The following is a 22,967-nucleotide window of genomic DNA, read 5'->3' on the forward strand; positions in this document are numbered from 1 at the left end:
AGAGTTTTTCTTCTTTGTTTTGCTTTTTGACAAAAGAACAATTAGTCTACAATAATCCTTACCTGGCACGTCCAACAAGACTCAGCTGTGGAATGTTTTTATTGGTGACATCAATGTTTATCCCACGTATCTTTGTTCCGTCCACATCACTATCGGTTACAGCCAGTTTGATGCCAGCTTCTATATCACAGTCTGGAATGATGAGCTCACTGGACACAGTTTGTTTGTTACGGTTGTACTTCAGAGTTATTGTAGCCTCTGTAGGGTCTGTACCTAGTAAGGTTTAAAAAAAAAAATCAACTTGAATATTCAGAAGTAATTTGAGCTCAACTCAAATATTTGGCAAACAAATTAAACTGAAAAGCTGCTTATGATCTAAATCAGTTGCATGAAATGTTATCACCCTTTTGAAGACAAGTCATCATCCAAAGTGAGGAAAATGTTAAACATGCAAAGGTTGTTGCTTAGTGTTTGCATTCATATTTTACAGTGAACTATGGATAAGAATTCAGTGTTTTAATTTATTTATTTATTTAATTTATAAATAACTAAAGGAAAGGGGGAAAGTTTTAGGGACTTTTCCATAAAATGAAGAGTCCGTCCTTAAGACTGCTCTACTGTAAAGTGCCTTGAGATACCATTGGTTATGATTTGGCGCTATACAAATAAAGATTGATTGATTGATTGATTGACTTTTGGGGGTGGGGGACTTTTGGTCCCCACCCTCAAAACTCACACACTTAAAAACATCATGAAACTGTACCTTCTGCTCTCAGGGTGAGCTTCAGATTGTCCACCCTATGACGGCCCTTTTTACCCTCTCGAAGTGTTTCATCTGTGAAAGAAGCTGAGTACTCCGAAACTTTCCCTGTAGGATGGATTTCAACTGCAAACCTGAGTAAACCAACAGGGTACTCATTTTAGGATAGTACCATTATAAGAACAAAGATTATACGATGGAGAAGGATGACACAAAATGCAGAAAGGTGCAATGAGATTTGCAAGGAATCCAGTGTCAAGGCCAAACAAAGTTTAAAACAAAAAGCTATTAGAAGCTGTATGGGCATCTCAGCCGTTTTGTGTCAGTATACTGTATCCCTAGATTATAATATGGGAAAGCTTGATATGCAACATATTTTAATAGTTGTTTACATATGTGTAGAACTGTAACATGGTTCCCCAGTTAAATTATAATTGACCATTTTTATTGAATTTTCATCACAATTACAATTACAAAGTCCATTATCTAAACTCAATTACAATTTAATTATGATTATGACTGCAACACATTTTTAAAATCACAATTACAATTATAATTGTAATGAATCATCAATTACGTGATCACAACTATAACTGACCCCAACACTGGCTTTAACCAAACAATTGCAATCACAGAGCCGCTGTGCTATGAAGCTGGTTATCAACACATTAAAGCTGCACTACCTGTTTTTTGAACCACGACAGAGGGGCATGGCTGAATTAGAACCGTAAATCCCACCCCCTCCCAGTCTCCTCCTCTCACCGAAGGGCACGAAATCGTGCACAACAGTTGAATGTGCACTACCGGTAAAACACATAGCCACGCAAAAGGATGCACACAAAATATTGGAAAATGGAACATTAGATTACCTGTCTAGAAGGAAAACAGCCACTTGCGCGTACAAAGTTAGTCCAAGACTGAAAACAAGTTTGCACCGTGTACGCAATTCACTATATAACGCTGCAGCCAATGAGGAGGCTCCTTCGTGGGCTCTGCTCACCCTCCTTTCTCTAAATCCCGTGATTGGAGCTGGTGGGGATGACCACCAAGATTTGGTCTTCGGGGGTTTTATTAACTAAAATACTTAATTACAAGGCACAGACAGCACGCAGACGTACTATTTTTTCAGAAATGATTACTTTTACCTCCTGTGGACCCACCACCCTCAGAGGGATCCGTAGGGGTCGAGTGCAGAGAGGACAGGGTGGCGGTGGAGGGGGGGTGCCTCAGCGGCCCGGTCCGCGTCCACAGCTTCTGGTTGTTGGGACATGGAACATCACCTTGCTGGGGGGGAAGGAGCCTGAGCTTGTGCGGGAGGTTGAGAGGTACCGGCTAGATCAGGGGTCTGCAACCTTTACTCTTAAAGGAGCCATTTTGCCTAATCTCGACTGGATTAAAGTCCTTCCGGAGCCGAAAAAAAAACCTTCTCATGAAAACAATACAGCGTATAAAATTCTATACCGTTAAATTAGTATCGAATAATTTTATGAGTTAATGGATTTGATGGGCTACAAAAATAACTTGAATTTGATAACACATTATCAACTCCAACTCATGCTAATTTCTTACAACATATCAAGCATGCATATTAAGCTGGTATGTTAGCAGTTAAATAAATCTTTCCCCACACAAATAAAGTCTGTATTTTTTTCCAGCATAGTCTTTTTTGTTATTTAAGTTATCTTACCAGATATTTAAAACTGAAGGTTAGCCACTGGTGGAAGGAAAGTTAATGGTCTGTAGATGTTACAGGAGCTGAAGGAGGACGGTGGCAGAGTTATTCATTTTTAGGTTAACCAATTGTTTTATCATCATTTTATTTTAAGTTAATGTCATTAATCACCAGTACCCTCTGTAGGAAATAATTCATTTTCTTATTTTTTTAAATCGTCAGAGAGCCATTGCAAAAGACTCAAAGAGCCACATGAGGCTCCAGAGCCGCAGGTTGCAGACCCCTGGGCTAGATATAGTCGGGCTCACCTCCACACACAGGTTGGGCTCTGGATCCCAACTCCTGGAGAGAGGCTGGACGCTCCACTTCTCTGGCGTTGCCCGCGGGGAGAGGCGGCGGGCTGGGGTGGGCTTGCTTATAGCCCCCCAGCTCAGCCACCACGTGTTAGAGTTTACCCGAGTGAACGAGAGGGTTGCGTCCCTACACCTTCGGGTTGGGGACAGGTCTATCACCGGCCTACGAGACCAACATTGGCGAAGAGTACCCGGCCTTCTTGGAGTCCCTGGGAAGGGTACTAGACGGTGTCCCAACTGGGGACTCCATTGTTATACTGGGGGACTTAAACGTCCACGTGGGCTGCGACAGTGAGACCTGGACAGTGGTGATTGGGAAGAACGGCCTCCCCGATCTGAACCCGAGTGGTTTTTTGTTATTGGACTTCTGTGCCAGTTACAGTTTGTCCACAACAAACACCATGTTCGAGCACATGGGTGTCCATAAGTGCACGTGGCACCAGGACACTCTAGGCCGAAGGTCGATGATCAACTTTGTAGTTGTATCATCTGATCTCCGGCCACGTGTCTCGGACACTCGAGTGGGGATGCCGTCAAGCTGAAGATTGAGACCTACCTGGCCTTTTTGGCTGGTAGGACTCCGGAGGCAGCCGAGAGGTACCGGCAGGCCAAGCGTGCTACAGCCCGCACGGTCACAGAGGCAAAAACTTGGGTCTGGAAGGAGTTCGGAGAAGCCATGGAGGAGGACTATTGGTCAGCCTCGAAGATATTCTGGCAAACCGTTTGGCGCCTCAGGGGGGGAAGCAGTGCTTCACCAACACTGTTTACAGTGCAGGGGGGGAGCTGCTGACCTCAACCGAGGTATGTTGTCGGGCGATGGAAGGAGTACTTCGAGGGTCTCCTCAATCCCACTGCCACGTTTTCCGATGAGGAAGCTGAGGCTGGGGACTCAGAGGCGGTCTCACCCATCACCCCGGCTGAAGTCACCGAGGTGGTTGGAAAGCTCTTCGGGGGCAGGGCTCCGGGGGTGGATGAGATTCGTCCTGAGTACTTTAAGTCTCTGGATGTTGAAGGACTGTCTTGGTTGACACATCTCTGCAACATCGCGTGGCAGTTGGGGACAGTGCCTCTGGATTGGCAGACCGGGGTGGTGGTCCCTTTCTTTAAGAAGGGGGATCGGAGGGTGTGCTCCAACTACAGGAGGGATCACACTCCTCAGCCTCCCCAAGGTCTACTCCAGGGTGCTGGAGAGGAGGATCCGGCCAATAGTCGAACCTTGGGATGAGAATCAGCACCTCCAAATCTGAGGCCATGGTTCTCCACCGGAAAAAGGTGGCTTCCCCTCTCTGGGTCGGTGGAGAGTCCTAGCCTCAAGTGGAGGAGTTCAAGTATTTCGGGGTCTTGTTCAAGAGTGAGGGTCGGATGGAGCGTGAAATCGATAGATGGATCGGTGCGGCATCAGCAGTGATGCGGTCGCTGTATCGGACTGTTGTGGTGAAGAGAGAGCTGAGTCGGGGGGCAAATCTCTCAATTTGCCGATCGATCTACTTTCCTACCCTCACCTATGGTCATGCGATTTGGGTAATGACCGAAAGGACAGATCGCGGATACAGGTGGCCGAAATGAGTTTCCTTCGCACGGTGGCTGGGCACACCCTTCGAGATAGAGTGAGAAGCTCAGTCACTCGGGAGGAGCTCGGAGTAGAGTCGCTGCTCCTTCACGTTGAAAGGAGCCAGCTGAGGTGGCTCGGGCATCTCGGGAGGTGTTTCAGGCATGTCCTATTGGGAAGAGGCCTGGTGGAAGGCCCAGGACACGCTGGAGGGACTGTCTCTCTGAGCTGGCCTGGTGTCGCCTCGGGGTTTCCCCAGAACGGCTGGAGGAGGTTGTGCGTGGATTGGGAGGTCTGGGCATCTCTGCTGAGATTGCTGCCTCCGCGACCCGGCCCCGGATAAAAGCGGAAGAAAATGGATGGATGGATGATTACTTTTACGATATACTATAAGATACCAATAATTATCTTTTTTTTAATTAAAGAAAATAAATCGAGTGCCCAGCTTTAACTTGCTCCAAATTGCAAACATTGTAATGTTATTTCTTGTTCCAGAAATTGTCACACACAATTATTTCAAAGAGAAGTAGAGCTTGTGTAACTAAAGTAGAAAACACAAAAGGACCGATTTTGTGGTTTAAGCAGCACCCACTTACTTGCTTTGTCCAGTCAGTGGGAGATATGGGGCCTGGTCCCTGGTGGTAGCATTGGGATATTGCATGACGGTGCACAAGTTCAAACCCCTAAACAGTGGCTGGCAGTCAGTTGACTCCGACCGTTTCTCCGCCGAAGACGGCACGAGTGTTTTTTGACAAGATGAAATGGAAATCAACTCGTTACTGTGTTTGATGAAAGAGAAATCAGTGAGAAAACAACCAGACACGTGCACTCACTGCCAATGATCAATATCTAAACACACGGCTGACCTCACAGTCACCAGCTGAACATTTGATGTGGGAGCAGGAAGGACGATTTTAAACTGGTTTCTCTTCATTGTGATTTTGGCATTCAAGGAGCTCTGATGAAACATGTTGGTGTGCATCTCAATGCCTGCGTCCACATATTCAGGAATATACACACCCATCCGTGTGATGAATTCAAGCCCAACGGAGGGCTTAAAGGATAATTCATTCTGAAAAGGAGAGGAGATAACAGAGTGGCTTTGGGCTCAATTATAATTGTAATGGTAACTGGGGAAACTGTTTCTGTTATAATTGTAATTGAACTGTAATGGAGTTCAGAAAATTGACTTTGTAATTGTGATTGGCATGAAAATTCTATGAAAAAAAAAATGTTAATTATAATTTCATTAAATCATCATATAACTTACACATATGTAGTTAATAATCATTCAAATGTTTCATATCAAGTTTTCACACAACCTGCCAGTTCTCTTGAGAATAATTTTACTATTGTTTTAAAAATCTAAATGTAGGTATACTTTATATACTATATATGGTATACTCAGATGTCAACACCTAAAATATTAATACCAATATTTTGATTGATTAGGAAGCCTAACATGGTAACCAAGAGATGAGAAACTAATTAGATAATAGATAATATATTTTAGTGTATTTTACAGCTGATTTAACCTACCCTATATCTAATCTTCCTTTTATTTCAAAGATTCTTGAGAAAGTTGTGGCGGCTCAGCTCTGTGAATTTCTTCAAAACAACAGCCTGCTCGAGGACTTCCAGTCAGGTTTTAGAGCTCAACACAGCACAGAGACTGCTTTAGTTAAAGTAACTAATGATCTACTCTGGGCTTCAGATGAAGGACGACTCTCAGTGCTGGTTTTATTAGATCTTAGTGCAGCTTTTGACACTATAGATCACTATATTCTACTAGAGAGATTAGAGCAATTACTTGGAATCACAGGGACTGCCCTAAACTGGTTTAAGTCCTACCTATCTGATAGGTACCAGTTTGTACACGTGAATAATAGGTCTTCTGTTTACACTAAAGTAAGCTACGGGGTTCCTCAGGGCTCTGTGCTAGGTCCAATCCTCTTCTGTATCTATATGATCCCCCTTGGTAATGTTATGAGAAAATACTCTGTTAACTTTCACTGCTATGCTGATGATACCCAACTGTATGTATCAATGAAGCCAGGTGAGACAAATCAGCTATCTAACTGAGGCCTGTCTAAAGGACATTAGGGCCTGGATGGACCAAAAATTTTCTTCTTCTTAACTCAGACAAGACTGAGGTCATTGTACTGGGCCCACGACACCTTAGAGAAACCTATGCTAGCCTAACTGCCCTAGATGGCATTACTCTGGCACAAAGCACAACTGTTAGAAACCTTGGGGTTCTATTTGATCAGGATTTATCCTTCAACTCTCACATAAAACAACTTCAAGAACTGCCTTCTTTCATCTCCGTAACATTGCTAAAATCAGATCTATCCTGTCTCAGGGCGACGCCGAAAAACTAGTCCATGCTTTGTTACCTCTAGACTGGATTATTGTAATTCTCTTTTAGCAGGCTGCCGCCGAGCAAGTCGCTAAGACACTTCAGCTGGTTAAAAATGCTGTAGCACGTGTACTGACTAAAACAGGAGAAGAGATCACATTACTCCTGGATTAGCCTCTCTGCATTGGCTTCCCATAAAATATAGAATAGAATTCAAGATTCTTCTTCTCACTTATAAAGCCCTAATGGACAGGCACCAGTCTATCTCACCAGGAGCTTTGTAGTGCCATACAATCCCCCCAGAACACTACGCTCTCAAAATGCTGGACTACTCGTTGTTCCATTTGTCTCTAAAAGTAGTATAGGAGGAAGAGCTTTCAGTTATCAGGCCCCACTTCTCTGGAACCATCTACCAACACGGTTTGGGGGGCAGACACCCTCTCTACCTTTAAGGTTTAGGCTCAAAACATTCCTCTTTGGTAAAGCTTTTAGTTAGGAACCAGCTCATAGCTCATAAATAAGATTGCAATAGGCATAGACTGCCGGTGGGGGGGTCTGGCATGCTCGGTTGGAGAGAGGTTGGAGAGGGCGTTAAGAGAGAGGTCATTTAGGTTAGAGTGTGTTTGCTCCTGTACTCCTTCTGGCTTTTGTCTTGCAGGTCCGTGGATCCTTAGTGTGGAGTTACAGAGTCTCAACGGCTCTGTCTCCACCCTTTCCTCTGCACACACCCAACACAGCATAACGTGGATGGCTGTTCATCATAGGAATGGGATCCACACAAGGTTCCTGCTGCTTAACAGAAGGTTTTCCTTGCCGCCATGATGAATTCATGTTGGGTGTGGGATACATATGTATGTGTATACGTATATATGCATATGTGTGTATCCATAAAATGAAGAGTCCGTCCTTAAGACTGCTCTACTGTAAAGTGTCTTGAGATACCATTGGTTATGATTTGGCGCTATACAAATAAAAGATTGATTGATTGATTGATTGATTGATTGATTGATTGATTGATTGATTGATTTGATTTAAGACATTTGAGTCAAAAACTGGCAGTATTGTAAGAGAACTAACAAAAAAAGGTAACACAAAAGGAGGGGTTACGTTTTATGGGGTGATTTATTTCAGGCTCAGTACTGTAATTGAGACGTAATTGTAATTTACTTTCATGTGGACAATGATCATTGTAATTTTATTCCTAATTGGAATAAATGCCAGTAACCGTAACCGTAATTGAGTTGTAACTGAACACGGATAACTGAAGACGTAATTGTAATTGACCCCAACCCTAAGCAGGTTTAGCTTACCATTGCTGAGGGAGCCAGGCCTCCTTTGGCACCAGGTGCTAACACACCAGCCAGTGAGTATTTCAGAGGGAAGCCAGAGGCAGTGGGAAGTGAGAAGGAATTCTCCATGAAGATGTAGTGGCCAAACACTTCATTTTCAGTGTTTGATGTCAGTGCATGTAATGCCTTTGGAGTAGAAACAGAAGCAAAGTTGAAGCTGCAAACATTCATTTAGTTAGGTCTTGTCTCAAAAGGGTCAGTGTGTGTTTTGGTCAATGGACATTTTTGTTCAGAATAGGATATTAGAAAAAAAGAATTTAAAATTCTAAAATTAAGATTGTAATTTATGGCATCTTTCTTCATCAGAGTCAAAAGGGATAAATGACACATTATCTGTTTCTAGAAATAAAACATTAGATTTTAGAAGACAGAAATTTAAAAATTAAGTTTTTTTTATATGGCGTTACTAGAATTTGCTGTTTTCAAAGTAAGAGCACATACGAGGTTTGGTGCTGTGTTTCTGTGTTTAGCCCAGGCTAAAATATCTTTGGAACCTTTTCTCTGACATGATTTTTGAAGTCACAAAAAAAGGCTTGTCATCTACAAAAATCTCAGCACGCATATCGCTCCAAAGCGGGGCTAGAATAGGTTTTTCTCTAATCATATCCTCTTCCCTGAGACCCTCTTTATTATGTCTGAAAAAACAACGTACAGATCCATGTCCATCAATACATTCTGATACACAGAAGCATCTAAATTCTCTCTCCAACACGGCACCGTCCTCAAATGCACTCTTACTTTGAAAATGGTCACTTCCTGTCACACAATAAGAAAAAAGATTATATTATTTTGTCTTGGTTTTTAGAAACAGAAAATGAAAATCAAGCCTTTTTAAAAGATTATTTATATTTTTGACCCTTATAAAATAAAAAATTCTAAAATTTCAATCATTTATTTTTATTTTTAATTGAGAATCAAATAATCACTTTTTTTTTTTAAGTTTTTCAGAGAAAACATTAATTAAGTATGTAAATTATGTGGATATCTCAGTCCCATTAATTACACAAATTCAAAGAAACTACAGAGCATAGAGGGTTTTCATGGCGTGTCATCAGCTGCGTCATCAACCCAGAAGTCGCCATTTTGGCGATATGCAGCAGCAAATCAAACCGCACGCACACAAGCAAATCCCAATTTTGAGAGGGAATGGTGAATTATTGCGATGGATAAAACCACAGAAAAGCCTCCTCAAAATGCTTTATAGATGAAAGGCATACAGGGAAGGACTTGGTCCACAGGAAACGGCACAATATTTGGAATAGTTACGCTTGATTGGTGATGCAGATCCATACGAGTTGGCTCCCTTGTCTTGGATCAATGACGACCCGGAGAGTGTTCCATCTATAATGTATCCAAATATCGTCAACTACCTGGTTTTCTCGCCAAGCCCATGCACAGCGGAATACCTTAAATCTTATAAAAGTTTGGAGGGCTATAACCATGTAGATCAAGTCGTCAACGACAGATGTGTTGTGAAGGCCAAAGTAAGTACTGCAATAATGGTAAAAGTGAAAAGTCAATAATGCCACAAGCAGTAGCTTGATATGAATTATATTATTATCATCACACTAAAAAATTAGTTGAGAGCCGCTGCTATCAACAATTCATTACCTTACAAGAAATGGGCCGAACAAATTCGGATGTTGCCCAGATGTTTGCCTCGTAGATCCTGGTTAGCTTCGCGAACCTGATAACCTTTGACATTGTTCTCCTCCTGATTTGTTATAACTTCTGGCAGTCGATAAACACTACAAATGTTTTTTCACGGTCTGGACCGATTACGATATAGCCAAAAACACGGCAATAATTCACCGTTTCCTCTCAAAATTCGAGATTTGCTTGTGTATGTGTGGTTGTTTTGCTGCTGCATATCGCCAAAATGGCAACTTCCGGGTTGATGACGCGCCGTGAAAACCCTCTGTTTGGAAAGGCTTCTAAAATCCTGTAAAATTTGTGTGTTTTTCTTGACATTTTATGTGTTCTTCTGGTCTCATTTTGTCTATTTTTGATGACCTTTGGTGTGTTTTTGTTTTGTTGACATTTTGTGTTCATGCTTTGGTGGGGCCTCACAAAATGAGACCAGGGTCCACATGTGGCCCGCAAGCCACCAGTTGCTAATGTCTGCATAACAGCAACTGGTGTATCTCTACTAATACTGGCCTCTTACATGCTAGACAATGTGTGTAAACTAATGCAACTTTAACTTAATTTAACATTTTTAATGTCATCCAAGCATACCAAAAGTGTTCTTTTATATTTATTTTTCTATAAAGGTTTATGGCAGAAAATATTCATTCTGACCCTTGCCAGGTAAAAAACCTGAGGAACATGTGGTAGTACATAGAAAAGGTCTCCAGGGCTTTTCTCATTTCTGTGCTCTTCATGTATCCTATCTCTTTTCCCAGAAGCCTCAGATAGGCAGTCGCTTCAGGAGAGGCAGACATTTCCACTTTTTCCCTGAGAGTGCGTAAAGCTTCTGTAATGTCTTTCAGAAGATCTTGTGGAGCCTGGAATGAAATCACCAAAGCTTAATTGAACTCTGAGCATAAACAAAACTTTGGTAAACCATAGAGATATATTTTATCTGCTGTTTAGCCCACAAAGTTTGAATAGTGGAATCAATGGTGGAATGATATATCTTTACCTGTCTTTCCTTTCTGGTTTCTTGAGGGGGGAAAATCAGCTTGGTGATAAATTTGGAGAAAAAACCCTTGTCTCCAATGAGAGCATCAATTGTTGGTTCAAATCCATTCCCTTCAATACCAACCTACGTGCACAAAATATTAAAGATTAAAGCTACACAATGTTCTATGAATGTGTTGCCTTGATAAGTGGTTTGGGTGAAGTCTTACCTCAAACAAGTCAAAGTCCTCTTCAAACAGTTTTAAGGTGCTCCCCAGTGTCATCTCCTTTGGTAAGGAGTCAACCCCATCAAAGAGGATGTTGCTCTCGATTGAACCCAAGGGGGAGTTGGCTTTGTAGTTGAGTGACATTTCATGAAAGATTTGGTTTGAAAGTGATCCATCTTTGAAGGCTTCTTTGATGTAATCTTTCAGTCTTAAGAAAGAGGAATGATTTTTCAGAAAACAAGTTGAAAATCATATATTAATCAAACATTGTGCAGCTCCTAAAGTAAATGCACAAAATGACAACAAAAATAACAACAATAATCAAAGTTAGTCCAAAAATACACAACAATAATTCACAAAACACCAGCAAAAATTCACAAAATATATCCATAAACCCTTTGTTCTTTACTGGATTAGTGCTTCGATTTGGTCAATATTATAAATGCTGACATGAATATTGATAATTGTGGCCCTCAGATCAGACAATAACATTTTTGTAACAACATTTGCACATCTAGTTGTTTTTTATTTACTCAGACAAACCTATTCTTCTCATCTTTTGTACTAAAGAAACACATTTAATGTTGTCGAAGCTTAGGTGAGATCTAATACAGCTCATACATGAACCAATAAGCAGGATCAATGCGTGGCATGTGTAATGGTGTCATATTTTCTTACTTTCTAGCTTCAAGGGAACACACCATTTGTCTGCAATTAAATACTGTGTTAAGACCATTGTTCTGCTTGTTATACTCACAGATTCATCTGTGGTTCCTCAGAGTTGAGAATGTTGTTGAGATGGGAGCGCACAAAGCTCCTGAACTGATCGTCTCTTTCATTCTCTAAGTTATTAACAATGTCTTTTATCAGTGGAAGGTCTGGCTTCTTTGTGAGGATCAGGTAAGCTGCAGCACGTTTCTCCACAGGGCTCTGTTTGGCTTTGTACACCTCCATCAGAGTGTTTCGGATCTGTAACCAACAACATGATGAGAGACATTAGTTGAACTACTGGTACAGAGTTCAAGTATGAAAACATGTGGGAGGTGGAAAATGAAATGTGTGATTTGGTTGTAATACCTCATCATTGATATCCATTAATCTGAAAGACTGTAGAGCTGCTTTTTGGTTTGACAATGACAACTCAGGTTTCTTTGCACATGCAGCGATTGTAGAAATAAGGTTGGGGTTGACATCCTGCATAGCTCGACCCATGACACCAACCACCTGGACATTTTACAGCACGTGTTTCGTGAAACACAGATTCAAGAAGAAGAAGAAGAAGAAGCTTACCTTCATAACAAGAAAATACACTTCCTGAGGGTCGGCAGGAAATTCTGAAACTACATCTTGAACTTTTCCGGAACAATCATCTAAGAGTGTCTCCATGAACTTTGACACATCTGTGATGACTGGAGTGACTTCTGACTTATGAAACCTTGTGGACAGAAACAGAAAGATTCAAGCTTTAAAGTTCAGGCTACGGCTGTATTTGGTTTGTTCAATTACACTTTGGCTCATGGCGCCAAAAAACGAAAAGTTTATCACTTGCTCTAAAGTGATACAGACTCTTCAAATGTCTAACTCATCACACAGACATGGATTGTCTTATCACCACTAAAACTGAATATGCAAAGCCATGTTTGTGTGCAAATAATGGAACCAATGGTTTTCAAAAAGTTGAAGTGAAATCAGAACTTTATAATGTAGTATAACAAATAAATAAAATAACTTGGTTAAAATTTCATGAGTCTAAGATCATTTTTGACTTGACCATCATTGCCATTTCCACTTACTTTACAACGGTGTTGGCCAGAGCATACATGATTGCCTTGCTTTGTTTGTATTGTGCCATGTTGAGCATATCTCGGACATGGGCTTCATCCGGGTTTCCTTGTAGACTCAGAACGTAAATGAGAGCGTCCACTTCAAGCGACACTCCGTCAATGCTCCTGATAATCTGGAGGATGCCACTGGTGCACTCTGAAGATCCACACTGGAACAGAGCCTGCATAGTGAGCCAGCCTGACTTTTTAAACATCTCAGTAACCGTCTGGCTTAGAGTCTCATTCTTCAGGACACGCATGCTGGAAACCAGCTTGTGGAATAGGCTGGTTCTCTTCTGACCCTGGTCAGTGCCTGCTAAAGCTAGGAGTTCTTGCATGGTGCTGAGAACAGCCTCTTTATCCTGGACTGGAGCTTTATCGTCAGGGTCTTCAAAGTAAAGAGGCTTCTTCAAGCTAGGGTTCACATCTGCAATAAAACAAGTCACATGGCCTTGGTTTCTAACTTTGATGATTGTTGAAAATTCCTCTCATCTGAAAAAGCATAATCTAACCCCTTAAAGATCCTGAAAATATGTTTTTTTCACACCATTTAACTGTACTTGAAGGGAATACTCACCAAATATCCTGTTGTTGATTCTTTTAGTACTTTGCAAGGTGAGCTCCTGAGTCACTATGGATGATAATCCATTATCCCTGCATTATAGATTACAACATTTACTGCTAAACATAGCCACTTGGCCCATTATACTCAATCATGATTGTAACTTACTGATAGGAGAAGGGCAGGTAGCTGTGTTTCTCTGTGCACAGAGCCGCAGTGATGTGCTTCCCCTTGTTGTCAAATTGATAGCTGCAACTTTGAGCACTTGTAATCAGCTTGGACAAGGGACTATGCTGGAAACCAAAAACAATGAACTGGCTGGCTGAAAGTCCCTTTAGTGTAAAGAAGTCATCATGGTAAGGTCAATCCCACAACTGCATATCTGCCTGATGAAGTTACTAATAGCCATGCTAGGCCTGCAAGCCTAAAGTCACCATTAGACACCAGAATCACCATTGGTCCCACCAGAGCCAATCTATCTGTAGTCACCTTTAGTTGAGTTAAAATAACACAAGTCCATTTCTGACTGATAAGTTGCAAAAGTTGCATGTCTATGGTGCAGTCCTGGATTATGGGAAGTATTTGTATTTACTTGGAAACACTTTATTAAAGGTCCATGTGACAGTGAAGCTTAAGTTTTGGTTTGCATGTCCTGAGTTGCAAGTTTTTTCGATTCATAGAATTGATTTTCTTTAGGTTTTTCTACTTACTGTTCTGTAATAGTTGTTTTGGAGTTTTTCGTTAGTTGTAAATTTAAACTGTAAATGTTTCTATCCACTCCCTGTATTGCCAATATGTGTGTGTACTTATATCCTCTTTATTTGGTTTATTGTTGGGTTTTGTTTCTTAAATCGGTCTTTGCGTTGATTTGGTTTTCTGTGTTTGTGTCATCTGGAATTAATTTGCGTTTTTGTTGACTGTCTTTGTACCTTGTAATGTTGGATTTGTGACTTTGCTTTTGGGATTCAAACCCACAATCACTGTCCTAGGATGCTGCAATGCTAAGTTTCTCTGTGGAAATTATTTGCGGTTTTTTCGTTTCATGAATTTTGAAAATGTTGAAACATTTCAGATTTAGATTTTAGATTTATCACTGAATTTCAAACAATTTTAATTAAAGTACAAACCAGCTTTTGCATCAAAGCTAGAGGGCTGTTGGTGAGTTCTCGGCCATAAAATTGGTCACACCGGGACAGATCTCTGGTGAGGGTCACTTCTGTTGGGGTATCCATTCGGGCTTTCACCAAATGTTTTGTTAAACACTTTCCATGCACGGTACTCTGAAAGAGACCGAGGTAGTTGAACAAATATTTCAAAGTGCAGTAAACCAAAGTGGTCCTCGAAATCAGACATGGGCCACTGGTGCCCTGCATATGGGCCACATGTGGCCCTCAGTCTAATTATGAACAGCTCTTAAAACCAATACGACTACAAAAATATACAAAATGACTAAAAAACACACATAACAACAAAAATATCCAAAATGACACTAAAAACACACAAAACAACAAAAAATATGCTAAATGACTCTAAAAACATACAAAAAAAAAACAGAAATAGAAAAAATTACTCTAAAAACACACAAAACAACAAAATACGCAAAATGACACTAACAACACACAAAACAACAGAATACCACAAAATGACTCTAAAAACATACAAAAACACAAAAATAGAAAAAATAATATAATACCCTAAAAACACACAAACCAACAAATAAAACACAGAACGACTGAAAACACAACTTAGAACAAAAATATTAAAATATGCATATATAGATACATGAAATGACAACAAAAATAAACTCATTTCTGCACCGATTGGTCATTAGTTGTAGTCTATTCTGTGGCCTTTTGAATAGACAATTACATTTTAAAGTTGCCCATTTCTGCTCTAAATACAAACTTTATGTGTGCAGTTTTTTTAGTAATAAAGAGCAGAGAAGAAGAAGATAATGACCATAAGTCGGCTCTGGTCATCCTCTAATAATGGAACCAGGAGAGCAGAGATAATTCCTCGCTTGATGTTGAGGATGTTGACTGACTCGTCTGGTTCAGGGTACAGCTGTACACCAGAGACTTCCTCCACGCTGAACTTCAGGGGATTCCTGCATGAAGAAACAAGGGAACTTGTCCTATTCCTACTTTTCTCTAAAAACTGAGGCTCAGTGAAGCATGATGTTTACACCTCACCTTTCCATAACAGCCTTAAAAGCATCTGTTTCAGAAGGGTCCTGAGGATCCCTATCAGTCTCGTCACTGAGAGCACAGTCTCTAACGTGCAGAACAAACTCACATGGCTGAGGGACTTCCATTTCCACCTGCAAACATCATGACACAAAGAAAGAAAAGTAAAAATCAGGCAGTTCAGGCGATGGCCATTAAATCATTAAAACTAATAGATTTGTGTACCTGACAAGAGACTTTAGGGCCGTTGCTCATGTCGCTTATGCCCACCACACCATTTTGGCTCTTTGTGGTGTATTGATACACATATTTCTTATGGGCCTTGAATCTGGATGCCACTGCAGAAACAGAGTTCAACTTTATAAACCAACCTCTGCAACCACCCATTTCATCAGTTCAACCTTTAAAGACCATCTGCAAATAGGGCTGGGCAATATATCATGATTCAAAATATATAGAGTTTTCTATTTTGGTGATATAGAAAATGACAATATCGCCTATATCGAGATATATCTTTTTTTTTTTTTTACTTGTTTTTATTTATACAATCACAGTACAAATCCCATCATAAGTATTTAATATTATTCAAATAGTACAGTCAAACTGACTCCTTCTTTACAATTTTTCCACATTTCAGGAGATGAATATTATTTTTTTAAATACTCATTTTAGGAGTCGCTGCTTTCTTTACTTTTCAGAAGAGCATGAAAAGCTGCGTCCTAACTCAAACCTTCCCCTAAACAAACCACAATACAGAACTCACTCACACATGCTGTCACTTCAAGCAGGGGTTCTCAACCTTGGGGTTGGGACCCCATTTGGGGTGCAAGACACTGGGAGGGTGTCGCCAGATGCCTTTAAGTAACTAAGAGTATCATTATTTTTTACAATTTGAGGTATTTTATTTATTTTTTGCCACATTTTTGCTCCTTTTAATGCATTTTTGCTACATTACCCCCATTTCTGTCACTTCTTCATCACATTTTCTGCACATTTTATCCACTTTCATTTTAGACACCCTTTCCACCACTTTTCCCACCTAATGTTGCATATGTTGACCCATTAATGTCACTTTTAACCTTTTCTCACCATATTTCATGCTTATTTTTGCCAATTTTACCACATTCATGATTCATCATGGCCATTATTTGCCAGTTTAATCTAATTGTTCCTACTTTTAAGCCAGTATTGATACTTTAAGCCCTTTTTTACCCCTGTTTCTGGCACCTCTATGTGCAACTTTTAACTTTTAAATTTCAGTTTTTAAAAAAAATCCCATTTCACCATCTTTGGTCACTTTTAAACCAATTATAAATATATTAAAACAGGTATTTACATTTTCAAGATGATTATATAATATGGCACAAATCATAATACATTTCCTGGATAACAGTGGATATTATTCAGGTAAATAAATAAATGTGGTTATCACAGATTCATAGAAGAATGGATGGACCCCAAAAATCTCTCCCCTTTATTCCCTCCTTATAGATGGCCCTGTCTCACATGACTGTTCTTCAATGTTCATGTCTGTGTTCAACTACCTTCAGCTACAGTGGGGGTCCCCGCTCTCTGGAACCTTTATTTTGGGGGTCGATGACTGAAAAAGTTTGAGAACCACTGCTTTAGAGGAGAAAAAGCTTCAAGTGATTTTGTGTGCAACTATTTATTAATAAATGTGCCTGTGTGGCATTTTTCATCAGCAAATTTAACTCAGAATTGTCTTTCTGGTCAGACTTTATTGAGTAAAAATATTGAGGTTAATATTGTATATTGCCCTTTTGTGAAAAAAAAAATGTAGATATGAGTTTTGGTCCATATCATCTCACTCTTCACTGTCTCCATAATCTGTTCAAATTTCCTCGAGTTTCACAAACTTCCACAGAATCCCCTGGTAGCAGACCTTTGGACCTGGTGACAAGTGTTCCTAAATTTGTGCAGAGGCCGTTGTACTGAACCAAAAAAAAAAAAAAAAAGAAAAGAGCAAACAACCAGAGTCCATGAGCTGCTGCTATCTCCTGAAACAGGTCAGGGGTTTGAAGGCATCATTGATCCCAACACACTCAAAGTTTAAAGTTCAATTAGAATTAAAAATGTGTTGTGTTTGGAGCCTTGGAACATAAAACCAAGAACAAAGAACACATCCTCCAGATTAAAAATTAAATGATGATTGTGACTATATCTGAACAAAGATAATAACCATTTTACAGTGTTTAGACAGTGCTACAGAGTGCAGTAACTTACACAGGCATGTTTGTGTTTGTTTGTCGTCAGTGCTGTCCTCTGGAAAAGGAAAACACAATTCATTAGATATGGTTTATTAGCCTGAACATGAAGCAAATTATAATAAGTAATAGTGCAGGATCTGATCTCAGACTAATTTCTTATGATATGAGTCAACCAATTATTTTCATCCATCATTTATCATTATATTTTAAAGTATATTTAGTTTTTTATTGTTATTTTTTGAATACTTAACAGATTTAATAAACAGCTACAAATATATAGTTTAGACTAGTTTATTTTGGTCAAAAATGAAAGGTTTCATTCAATTAAACTTTATTTGTACAGCTTGTCAAAATATAAAATTCATAATAAGAAAGACAAAACCCAACATGTAGACATATGCACATAAACACAAATCAAATGAAACAGAAGGTGATTTATTCCACATAATACATAATACATAAAAGGGCCGTAGAGGTGCTGAAGCATTTTCTTATTTTGTCCGTCCTTTGGTGTGATTACGACTGTACTTAATTTCCTATGAATATTTGGGTTCCAATAGAATCATTAAAACATAGTATTTAATTTTGTACATCACAGTATACTCACTATGTTATTTTACTACAAATTATTCAATAGAGCATACACAATTTAGTTCATAGGTCACAATAATACAGTAGTTTCAATTTTTTTTTGGCATCGTGACCACATTTTGATAAGACAAATTTCCTGGTGACCACGACTATTTTTTTCTTTCTGTATTTATTTATTTTCATCATGTTTGTTATACTGTGAAACAAATACAAATTAGACAGGTTTAGCACGCACACACTGACAAAATGCGCCAGCTCAGATATTTTCATACTGTATTAAATTTCTTCTTTTCTTTATACTGGATTTTATTAAACTAGATTTATATCTAAGATACTAAAAGTAAAGCATACAGTTGTTTTAGATTGTGTGTTGTGTTTTAATATGAATAAGATAGAATAATATAATATATTTGACCGAGTCAAATTCCTCGTGTGTACAACATACACTTGGCGAATAAAGATGATTCTGATTCTGATTCTGATACAAATAATTTATCAATTACTAAACATTCCAGGTGACCCCATTTCACTTTCAGGCAACCCCACGTGGGGTCACGACCCGAAGGTTGAAAAACAAAAATGAATAACAATAGATCATTACATAGAGCATGACATTTTATTTCATTGATCGAAATAATTGATGACATTAATCACATTACTGTTTTATATTATTATTATTGCTGTCAACACAACAATTTATTACATCTGCCATAATACGTTATTATCTCTTTTAGCTATGTATAATTTTAATATTGCTAATACATATAATTTAACTTTGAACTACATCAAAAACAAATGAATGTTTACTCACGAGCCACTGCGTAGCTGCTCAGCAGCAGCAGCAGTAGACACAGCTTCCTGTAACCCATTATGGGCTGAAAAGCAGACGAATAAAACAAGCACCCCTTTGTGCACCTCGGAGTCGTCAGCCTCACAATAATAGAGCACAGATCTACACAGAGCTTTTATAAAGCCCACTCTTCTTTGTTCTGTGGACATCACACACAGTGAAGTCCAGGAGGGCATCTCAAAGAACAAGCATTGACAGGAGCCAAAGGTCAATGTTGGGCAACAAGACAGTGGGGCTCAATTTAAACACAAAACCCCCTTTTTATGGAATGATATGATAATGTTCGAAACTAGTGTTACTTTTCAGTTGATATTCTTTGTCCTTCATCTTTATTTTCTTTGTTTCTGAGCTGAATCCCTGACATTCTAGCTGGGAAAAGGCAACGTTGAACTTTGTTCCACTAGTAGTCCTGGCCTGGTTGGTTCAGTAAAACCAGCTGCTCTGATGTTCCAGACTGATAATGTTGTGGATTCTGCCCTGCATGTCTATACATTTATGAAACAAAGACATTCCAGTGAAAGTACGTAGGGTTTATGTGAGTTCATGTGGGATCATGGAGGCTAACATTCAAAAAGTCTTTGTTATTACAGGAAATATTTTACCCAGGTCACCCAGGTCCACTAGACCAGTGGTTCTCAAATGGGGGTACGTAATGTCACTACAGGGGGTACTTGATTCAGAATACTTTACTGAGAGAGAAAGAGAGAGAGAGAGAGAGAGCGAGAGAGAAAGAGAGAGAGAGTAAGAGAGAGAGAGAGAGGAAAGTGTGGTCCCGCCCCACAGGTGTTAGATGAAATAAAATCTATCTGAGCCACTAAATCAGTGTTTTTCAACCATGGGGTTCGGACCCTATGTGGTTGCCTGGAGTTTAAAGGGGTCGCCTGAAATTTCTGAAAAATTAGAATACATTTTTGAAATGTTTTAATTATTGTTCTTATTTTAAAATTAAAACAACAAACAAACTTAAACAACTGCATTTCACTTTGTGAAATACAAATATTGTTCAATTAAAATGCAGTAAGACAAAAAAAAAAACATCTGTGCTCAAACATAATCAGAAACTAATTCTAGAAAAAAAAATGTCTTTGGGGTCACCAGACATTATTTCTATCAAAAGTGGTTGAACACAGACATGAACATTGAAGAACAGTCATGTGGAGACAGGGTCCTCTATAAGGGGGAATACAGGGGAGAGCTTTTTGGGGTCCATTCATAAAGTCAGCAAAATGATGGTCCATTGTTCTATGAATCTGTGATAACCACATTTATTTATTTATATGAATAACGTCCACTGTTATTCAGGAGGTTTATTATTTGTGCTATAGAATATAGTAATTTTAAATATTTAAATCCTTGTTTTAATCAGAAATAAAATGGGTTAAAAGTGACCAAAAAATGATGGAAAATGTGGTGAAAGAGTTTATAATTGTTGAAAATGTCTTGAAAGTGAAAAAAATGTGCAGAAAAGACATTGAAATGTGATGAAGGAGCAACAATATGGCAAGAAAAAGTGATGAAAAAAGATTAAAATAAGGCAAGTTTGGTGTAGTTACAGAAAAAGGGTAAAAAAGAGCAAAAATGGGCTGAAAAGCATCTGGTGACCCCCTCCCAGTGTTTTGCAACCCCTGTACATCTTCCCAACATCTTCATCACCAACCAATGACAACGTCATAATTAGAGACGTGCTTTTCAGTTTTAAAGAGGATGAAATCTTTCCTTAGGAATAATTATGGCATAAAATAATAATAACTATGCTCTCATTAGAAGAAAAAAACTAACATGAGACAAGCAAACAACAACTGTCCATATTCATATTACACTCACCTTAGAAACACTAACATCACTCACTCACACACACTGATCATATGTATAGATTAATCTGATCATAGATTGTTGTTGATTATTGTATTTGAAACCCTTCCTTTCCTGGACAGGTTAGTTTTACCCTACTGATGATGTGTTGTTGCAATAGTAATGCATGGAGCATAATACAAAAATTGTTCATTTATTTTTCTGTGGAACTGGTGAGTCCCAGCTACGGAAAGAACGTAAGTATTTTTCCAAGTCCATATTGCACTAGAAAAATTGACTTAGTTACATTTGAAACCACACTGACTCGTGCATCACTCAGCTGCTGCTGTACGATTAATTAAAACTCTGACAGACGCAGACATTTGTCCATGTTGGTCACAGTGATTCAACTATTTTCATACTATATATATATATATATATATATATAAAACAAAGGGACACAGGGCTCTATTCTTCCATGTGCGTAAGTCCAAAAAGCAGCGCAGCAGTAATGTTTTGGGCTGTGTGCTATTCTCCCCCTGTAGTCAATCACTGCGCGCCTTCATCCCAGTTACGCACTCTGGGTGGAGCAGCCCTGTAATGTGGGTGTTCCCGATCAAATCTGGCTTTACTCGCATTCTCCAGTGTGCGCAAGTCCTTTTCCTCTTACGCACTTCTAACCCTGGAATAAGTGCAGCGCCCCGATAAGGTGAAAAATTAGATTGCACTAAAAACATTTGAAGCCACACAGACTTGTGCGTCGTGCAGCAGCAGCTGTGATCACTCAGCTGCTGCTGCACGATTAAAACTCTGACAGATGCAGACTTCTGTCCATGTTGGTCACAGTGATTCAACTTTTTTCATACTATGTCCAACGTAAAGTCACAGTTTGATCCACTACAGAGTGAAACAATCTGTCATATGCAGATGAGGATGGACCACAAACTGTTCCCCACACATATTTTAATGAGGCTCAGCTCAGGTCACTTTAAACTATTTATACTTAAAACTGTGTATTATGAGGACTGGAGGCGGAGTCTTGATGGAGTAGGACGTGCTTCTGGGGGCTCCCGTGGATCTGATTTTTAAACGATTCCAGGGCACTTCATTGTGTTTATGACAAGAAATTAGATTATTTTAAGTGTATTTTGTTTCAACCGATAACCACCATGCCACCAAAACCTAGAAACGTGAACAGCTCGGGAGGCGCGGGTGTCGCGGCCTGCTGCCACTGCTTCATCCTCGGCTCCGAGTGATCCAGCTCGGCTCCAATGCCGCCTCTTCCCGACGTATCTGGACCCTCACTGAACATAGCCACCATAGACTTTAAAGCGGATTTGCTCGCCAGTCTCCGAAAAGAGATGGTTAGGAGTATTTAAGACTGAACTGGCAACAGCTATGACCGATACTTTAGCCCAGATAAAGTCTGAGCTGCAAGCTGTAACGACGGAGCTAAGTGGTAGCATATCGGCTATCAGAGCGGAGGTGGGTGAGCTCAAGGGGACGGTACATACTATGGAGGGCTCGTTAACTGTGTGTTCGGATGACGTGACTTCACTCCAGACAAAAGTCGAGAGCTTATCGACCCAGGTCCTCGCACTTGAAAGTAAGTGCGAGGATTTGGAAGCGAGATCACGCCGCAACAATATCAGGATCGTGGGGCTACCTGAAGAAGATGGACCTGTTACCGCAGCCATGATCTCCACCCTGTTGAAGGAAGCTTTTGACCTTTTGACCTTGGTTGACCGCGCGCACAGGTCACTTCAGCCCAGACCTAAACCTGGTGAACGTCCCCGTCCCGTCATAGCTCGGATGCACTACTGTGGGGACTGCATTGACATCTTACAACGCGCCAGAGCCAAGCAGCGGATCAAGATTAAAAACGCCGTGGTTTCCATTTTCCCGGATTTTACATCCAGCTCGTCTCCGAATCACAAGAGGAAACGTCACAAGAGAGTTTACATCTCCTGGAGAGGCCAACGTGTTTCTGAAAACTCTTAAGTAATCCTGGTCTGTCTTCATGACATTTACGCGTTAAGAATTCT

General features: G+C 39.9%; 1 protein-coding gene across 1 annotated transcript in view; it reads right to left on the minus strand.

Moving 5' to 3' along the window:
- Positions 1-19,150, minus strand: part of apoba (apolipoprotein Ba) — a 31,600-nt gene extending 12,450 nt beyond the window's left edge. The window contains exons 1-20 of the mRNA XM_028442521.1: positions 19,093-19,150; positions 17,707-17,745; positions 15,688-15,800; positions 15,469-15,596; positions 15,236-15,383; positions 14,404-14,556; positions 13,445-13,569; positions 13,292-13,368; positions 12,685-13,141; positions 12,182-12,326; positions 11,969-12,115; positions 11,649-11,860; positions 10,895-11,099; positions 10,687-10,809; positions 10,362-10,549; positions 8,004-8,199; positions 5,201-5,406; positions 4,931-5,113; positions 764-894; positions 63-273 (exon numbers count right to left, since the gene is read on the minus strand). Coding sequence (XP_028298322.1) covers positions 63-273; positions 764-894; positions 4,931-5,113; positions 5,201-5,406; positions 8,004-8,199; positions 10,362-10,549; positions 10,687-10,809; positions 10,895-11,099; positions 11,649-11,860; positions 11,969-12,115; positions 12,182-12,326; positions 12,685-13,141; positions 13,292-13,368; positions 13,445-13,569; positions 14,404-14,556; positions 15,236-15,383; positions 15,469-15,596; positions 15,688-15,800; positions 17,707-17,745; positions 19,093-19,150 — 3,245 coding nt within the window. The remainder of the gene's footprint in view (positions 1-62; positions 274-763; positions 895-4,930; positions 5,114-5,200; positions 5,407-8,003; positions 8,200-10,361; positions 10,550-10,686; positions 10,810-10,894; positions 11,100-11,648; positions 11,861-11,968; positions 12,116-12,181; positions 12,327-12,684; positions 13,142-13,291; positions 13,369-13,444; positions 13,570-14,403; positions 14,557-15,235; positions 15,384-15,468; positions 15,597-15,687; positions 15,801-17,706; positions 17,746-19,092) is intronic.
- Positions 19,151-22,967: the final 3,817 nt, after the last annotated feature.

The sequence above is a fragment of the Gouania willdenowi genome, unplaced genomic scaffold, assembly GCF_900634775.1.
Source record: "Gouania willdenowi unplaced genomic scaffold, fGouWil2.1 scaffold_55_arrow_ctg1, whole genome shotgun sequence".
Taxonomy (NCBI): domain Eukaryota; kingdom Metazoa; phylum Chordata; class Actinopteri; order Blenniiformes; family Gobiesocidae; genus Gouania; species Gouania willdenowi.